Source organism: Amphiura filiformis, chromosome 19 (genome assembly GCF_039555335.1).
Source record: "Amphiura filiformis chromosome 19, Afil_fr2py, whole genome shotgun sequence".
In the NCBI taxonomy this organism is placed as follows: Eukaryota; Metazoa; Echinodermata; class Ophiuroidea; order Amphilepidida; family Amphiuridae; genus Amphiura; species Amphiura filiformis.
Genome location: NC_092646.1, coordinates 20,424,532 through 20,432,110, shown reverse-complemented (window position 1 = coordinate 20,432,110; position 7,579 = coordinate 20,424,532). Strand labels below are relative to the sequence as shown.

Below are 7,579 nucleotides of genomic sequence, written 5' to 3'. Positions count from 1 at the left end.
TTTTAGTTTCATATATTCTTTCTATGGATTTTTCATTTATTTACATGTGAAATGCCGTATTATATTAATAAAAACATTAATAATAACACGCGGCTAATTTTGTTACTTTCCAAACAACTTATTTTTGTGAAAATAACTGATTGAACTATATTTTATTCAAACCGAAACTTTCTTCACGTAAAGTCAGGCATCTACAAAATATGCGTAGACATTTCAAATTGGTTTATTCAGATGCGTAAAGATGGATATCATTTATTGTTCAACGTTTTAACTGAAATGTTTAATTTTAACTTAAATGTTTAATTTTATAGTCACTTCAAAGATTAAGTTTCAAGAGATGATAAAGTAGTTTTACCTGTGCATGTTATCCCATCTCCATTATAGCCAGGATAACATTTACATGTGAAAGAACCAACGGTATTGGTGCATGCGGCACGATGGTGACAGTTGTGTGTGTATGCAGTACATTCATTAATATCTGGTGCATAAAAACAAGCAATCAGATAAGTTTATAACAATAACTTTATACCTCCAAGGAAAGTACAAAAAATCATTAAACTTAAAATTAAGAAATTAATTGAATATTCATTCTATGGGATTTTTCATTTATTTACATGTGAAATGCCGTATTGTATTAAAAATTTGGCTTTAATTGACCTTGTCCTCAGAAGGTATTTCGCAACATGCACGGAAAAAAATTAATAGCAACACGCAGCTAATTTTGTTACTTTCCAAACAACTGATTTTTGTGAAAATAACTGAAGCAGTCAGAGCACCACACACACCGACATCGTCTGGCTAATAATTATTTGGTGCAGCAGAGAGCCAGAGACACTAAAATGAATACACGGGATCGATACACGTGAATTGCTATGCACGATTTTGATATCAGACGAAAATCTTCGGATACCGGGTTAGAAAAATAATGATGAATATCTCCCGTAAATGATTTCGTCTCAAGAAACCAGATGTGGTCTCATACACTTGAAAATACGTGTTGAACAGATATGATAGTCGTCGGCGTGCGCTTTGAAAATTGGCCGTGCGCTTTGAACTCAAAATCTGACCAAAACTCTAATTTTATATTGCGTTGGTCCTGTATGGACTACAGCGCTGCACTCACTACGTACTCAAGTGGAGGCAGTATGACCATTGACCGCAATGTCGTATACAAGCTTACTCACACAGCGAGAAATCAATTACCCCGGCTATTGTCAGTAGCCTTAGTCAGGTCACTTGGCTAAATATGCATCTCGGAATAAAATGGCCTTGGGGGGCTGTGGATTCAACCTACCATGGCGATTTCTACCATGAAGATACCGGGGCGATGACACTGTGCCACATTGTGAAGAATGAATGCAGAAGTGTCTAGATGGTTTTGTCATTGATGGGAGGGTAGATTACACATTACACAAATCGCGTTGACCAACAACAATAGCAATAAGACAAAAAAAACTAGAACAAAAAGGTGATAAAAGAGTCTGGTCGAATGATTTGATGATTTTGATCGTAAATTCCCAACTGGCGTAAAACACCTCGTAATATTGTCGGACACAACCAGTGAAACTAACAAAAAGGTAGGGTCCAGACGGTAATCACCATGTGAAACATGACATCAACCCAACACTAGTGCGTACTATTGAACAGCTGTACAGTGTAATGCTATGAGAGCAGTGCTGGAAAATGGAAACATAGGCGATTGGTTTCAAACATCAGTTGGGGTGAGAAAAGGTTGGCTGCTATCACCAACGCTTTTCAACTTATTCCTGGAAACAATTATGGCTGATGCTCTAGAGAACCACGAGGAGGCTGAGCAGTATCCAATCTTTGCTTCGCTGATGATATAGATGGCTTAGCTGGTAGTGAGAAAGAACTCAAGTCCCTGATTAACCTCCATCAAACATCACAGAGGTATGGAATGTGCAGAAAATACCAAGCTGATGACGAAAAATCCAACAGGAATCAGTGAAACAGTGGAAATAAGTGATCAAAGGTTAGGCAAAGTAACCAGCTTCAAATATCTTGATGTAATTATATTAGATAAAGGGTCAAAACCTGAAGTGATTTCCAAGATTGCACAAACAACCAGTGCCATGGCAAAATTAAAGCCATTATGGAATGCCAAGAACATCTCACTGGGATCAAAAATCAAACTAATGTGCACCCTCGCCATATCCATCTTCCTGTATGCCTGCGAAACGTGGACACTGACAGCTGACTTGGAAAGGAGAATACAAGCTCTGGAGTTGAGGTGTTTCGGTAAGATCGTTAACATCTCATATAAAGACCATGTGACCAACAAGGAGGTGCGGACCAGGGTGAAGCAAGCTATTGGTCCCTACGATGACCTACTAACAACAGTCAGGCTACGTAAACTATGTTGGTACGGCCATATCTCTCGCTCCTCTGGGTTAGCAAAGACAATCCTAAGTCTATACATCAAATATAGTGGAAATTTATCCTTTTCTCACTGCCTGAAGCTAGGCAAATAATTTGGTCCAACATTTTTGTAAATCAAAGCTTAATTTTTGACCCTTGTACAAATATAAAATTGACCTTCGACCCTTTATGGCACATAACTCTGCAACCACGGGAAGGACACGCACAAAATTTGTATTTCTATGATTTGTATGACTAGACACGGATATAATTTGAGCAAAATCGGCGCATGTTTAATTGTTGGCCCTTATACAATCCCATGTGGTCATTTTGAGAATCAACTTAGGGTCATAGCTTCACAATAACAAGTGGTAACCCCTTTTCTAGATTCAGCAGGTCCAAAGGAGTAAAGATACCTAGATCACCAACTTTTACTCAAAATACTTCAACCATTAATTCAAGCACATACGAGGGTTGGTCAATAATATCCCGCAACTATTATTTATATCCGCTCATGCATGACTTAGATGACTGTTACTTACGATCAATAAAGTTTGTACCCTTGTCTTTCAAAACATATAACAATTAGTATAAGAGTACCTTTAATTACATAATCTCATTTGCATAAAGTCATTGCTATATGTACACTGAAAATTGTCAACATTGAGGAACGTGTAATAAAAAGAAGCGGAAGTAAGAACCAAAGCAGTTTACAAGCCTTATTTTGGTATGAGGTAATCTATGTATTTTCAATTGATAATTGTGAAAGAAGAAATGTATCCGTCAACAGATGAAGAAAGGGACCGTCTTTGAACGTCACCAAAAATAGGCTTTAACAACAAACAAAAATGGTGTGAAAATCGTGAGCCCACAAGGTAGAAGCGAGAATCCAAATTATCTCCAAAATGAAACAAAAACAAATATGAATTTTGATATGGTATGAGAGATCATAGTCAGGACAACAGAAATTGTTGCAATAAAAATAGGCATATGCGCATGCGGTGATGGTATGCATAATTCAAAGTACCAAAAATGTATGAAAAAAAGAAAATTCCATCAAAAAAGCGCTAAAAACATGACTAATGCAAGGTTTGCGGAACAGTAGCTGTGTGAGTGAATTGCTATATTAAAGTCTTATGCTAAAATTAGACATGCCTTTCGAAATTCAAATTTCTTATTCAATCCAGAGCCTCTCTATGGTGTGCTACTTTGATTACAAAGACATGACTTATTGAAAACAAAGGGTTCATTAAGAAAGAAATGTTTGTGATTTCACCACTGGGACCTCCCTTTTTAATAATCAGTAGATACCCAGTCGAACCAGGTACCATTTGTTAAATTTTGTCATCGATTAATCTTTCTATCTCTTATTATGTAAAGAACAATGGGTGATAAAGCCTACAAAGTTGCAAAAACCGCGCCAGGTTCCATACATTTATTCTCAAGATATATGGAATTATGTAACAATACCTCAATTTGGCGCGAGATTTTTTTTTGACTACTTTTCACCATAAATCATGCAGTGTCCATACGCTATTGTGTTTATGCTACTGTCATTACGTAATCAAGTGCATTAACTCTAAAGGGGGACATATTAAGAACATGTTCAAGATTTCCAATATTAAGGGGAGTAATTTGAGACCAGTTTCAATAAAATTGGACCATTTTAAAATTTTGACCTCTGTGTATGAAATTTTTGACATTTTACCTTTCCGACCTTATAAACACCGTAGAAAAATATGACAGTTGACTTTTTTATTCCCTGTGATAAGAGGAACAATTTGAGAAATATTACAACATGATGGGACTAGTTTTGTCCCCACTGTAACTTTCGACCCCTCGTGGGAACCACAAGGGGCATAGGAAAAATGGAACCAATCAAATTTGCAACGTGTATTTAACACAGAGGTAACGTAATAGAGCAACCTGCTATTGCAAAGTGCTTTCACGGTGTCCGCAATTGATCTTTCGCTCAATCCCATAATTAATTGCGATTAGACCTGAGATGTCGTTATTTGACGTCAAATCTCGGGTCTACCCGAACGCAATGAATTATGAAGCATATTGCTGAAGAGCACCCTGTTGATGTCATCTACTTAGACCTACAAAAAGCCTTCGACAAAGTTCCGCACAAAAGACTGTTGCAAAAACTGAAAGCTCATGGCATAGAAGGCCAAGTACTGGGATGGATACAGGCGTGGCTAGCTGACAGAAATCAGAGGGTAGTTGTGCGCGGACCAAAGTCCGAGACAAGCGATGTATCAAGTTCAGTTGTACAGGGGTCTGTCCTGGACCCACTGTGCTTCCTCATATTCATGAATGACTTGGAGATAAACATCATCTCAGAGATAAGTAAATTTGCAGATGACACCAAGATGACAAGCAAGTTGGCTCAGATGAAGAAATCCAGAAGATGCAAGAAGACTTAAACAAGCTCATGGACTGGTCTGACAAGTAGAAAATTAGTTTTAACGTAGATAAATGCTCAGTCATGCACATTGGACACCCAAATGAAGAATAAAGCACTGGCAAGTACAACCGAAGAAAAAAACTTGGGAGTCTGGACAGAAAATAGACTCAAAGTAGGGAAACAGGTAGCGGAAGCAACCAAGAAGGCTAACAGAACACTAGGGATGATGAAAAGAACGTTCAAGTACAGGAGCAAGAGGATTATTTATATATACAAGTCCCTCATCAGACCACACCTAGATTACAGTATCCAAGCCTGGCGACCATACCAACAGAAAGATATCAAGCTGTTTGAAGGAGTACAGAGGCGAGCGACAAAGATAATACCAGAACTGAAATCCAAGCCATACCATGAGAGGCTAAAGGAACTGAATCTCATGACGCTGGGAGATAGAAGGAGGAGGGCAGAATTGATCCAAACGTACAGAATATTCACAGAAATTGACAACATAAAGCCGACAGACATGTTTTTTCACTTTTACGTGAAATTGATATTGGCTATTTTCTCTGATAAACATATATTTTAACCAACTTTTAAACATTTTGAACTATTTTCATATGCATTTGGATGTTCTTAGTAAGAAAAAAAGTATGTTTGATTCCAAAATATATATTTGTATAACGTCTATCGGACAAAATATGATGACGTCATCAAATCTGACTTCACATCTAAAAAATTTCGAAATAGTTTTTATTGCTTTATATGATGACAATCATCGTTACCTTTAATTTCAACGCATATCAGAACCGCACACTCAATTTGTTTACGATTTATGAACGACAGTAACTATTGATATGCATTGAAGTCTGTATAAAAATTCAACTTCAAGTGCAATTTTCTTGCATTATGACTTTTGAGTTTCACAAGACTTGTGTACTTACTTTGTTTTTCTTGTACGCATAATTAAAATGTTTATCTACATAAATTTGAAACTTTGATGCATACTTTGAGGCACTGTTTATATCATATAAATAGGTTTAATTTCATGCGTGATAAGAAAGGCTTTGTTGGGCTTACTTCTGTAACCTATATTTCTCAACTGCGGTGTCTGTTGCAGTTGTTTCATCACTTTTTCTGTCTGTACTTTCATATCTGACACTCTCTCTCTCTCTAGGTGCCATATCCTAAGACGTTGGCGACCATGTCATGCCACAATTCTCTGTTATAAGCCATCTCCAGAAGCTCTGTCGCTTTATATTCAGCTCCCCTTTCTTTTAGCCAGTCTTTCAGATTTGATAACCACATCACTCTCTTCCTGCCTCTGCTCCTTGTTCCTTCTATTCTTCCTGTCAATACTAGGTTCTCGAAACCATCCTTTCTGAGGATATGACCAAGGAATTTGAGCTGCTTAACTCTGATTTCACGTAACAGCTTCCTGTTCACATTTGCTCTACTTAGGACATCGTCATTAGACACTTTATCAGTCCACGGGATCTTCATCATTCTTCTAAGGAACCACATCTCGCAGCTCTCTAATCTTCTTTTAATGTCTGTTGTTATTGACCACGCTTCACTTCCATACATTAATACAGGGACGACATAGCAGTTGAGTACCCGAATTCTGGTCTCTATACTGAGGGCACTGTTTTTTAGGATCTTGTCTAATTTTGAGAACGCAGACTTGGCCAGTGCAATCCTTCTTTTGACCTCCTTAATACATCTGGCATCTTCTGTGATTAGACTGCCAAGGTAGTTGAAGGAGGAAACTTGCTTAATTCTTTGATCTTTCACCTTCAATATGCATGTTGGGCTTTCAGTCTTTGATACCACCATACATTCTGTCTTCTTGCAATTTAACGATAAACCTTTCCTCTCACTTTCCTGAACCACCACATCAAGAAGCCTTTGCAGATCCTCCTCAGACTCGGCTAATAGGACAGTGTCATCTGCATATCTTATGTTCGTGATGTTATGTCCACCTATACTGAGACCATTTTCCTTTTCTAGCTCCCTTAGAATCAGCTCACTGTAATAATTAAAGAGATCCGGTGACATCACACATCCCTGTCTGACTCCTCTCTTAATGCTTGTATATTCACTACAATCTCCATCCACCCTTATGCACGCTGTTTGGTTCCAATAAAGGTTCTGCAACAGTCGTAGATCCTTTCCATGCAGGTCTAGCTTACCAAGATCTTCAAAAAGCTGATCATGTCTCACCTTGTCAAAGGCTTTTGAGTAGTCAATCTGACACTACTCATCATCTTCATCCTGCAGCATGCAATCGTCCGCATTTATCAGAGTTACCTGTTCACATGCATCCGATAGTACACTTTACACCGCTCTTTGCACATTTACAATTTCTCATGCATTTAGACAATTCTCGGCATCCGCACGGCTTATGTTTTATTGCGATGTGAGGTTTGGGGTCTTTCAGCATCATTATGGAGACAATTTTGCCATTTGCAATCTTCCGTCCATACAGCGTTGGATCTGGATAATCTGTTTCAGACAGATGAGCTTGCTTATTGATGACAATTTGGTTGGCGCTACGCAAGATGTGTTGGCCAAATGCATCTTCTGTAGGGGCAAATGTCTCAAGTCCACTCTTTTCGTTGCAAACAGATGGGCTCGTAAATCATCCGAACTACCGGAGAAGCCATACGTTCCGTAGAGAGCGAAGAAGAATGGTCGTGCTGCGCTTATCACTTCTTCTATCAGCTCTTTTAAATATCACCAGCTTCCCCATAGTTTCCCAATGTTGTGAAGGCATTGTATCTATTACTATCT

General features: G+C 38.2%; 1 protein-coding gene across 1 annotated transcript; it reads left to right on the top strand.

The window, feature by feature from the left end:
- Nucleotides 1–1,913: 1,913 nt before the first annotated feature.
- Nucleotides 1,914–2,492, top strand: LOC140140433 (uncharacterized). The gene has a single exon (XM_072162194.1). It carries the CDS (start codon nt 1,914–1,916, stop codon nt 2,490–2,492), a length of 579 nt encoding a protein of 192 aa, XP_072018295.1.
- The last annotated feature ends 5,087 nt before the right edge of the window (nt 2,493–7,579 follow it).

Bases quoted from the DNA above. Each gene is read 5' to 3' on its own strand.
- LOC140140433 (XM_072162194.1), top strand. From the start codon at position 1,914: ATGGAATGTGCAGAAAATACCAAGCTGATGACGAAAAATCCAACAGGA.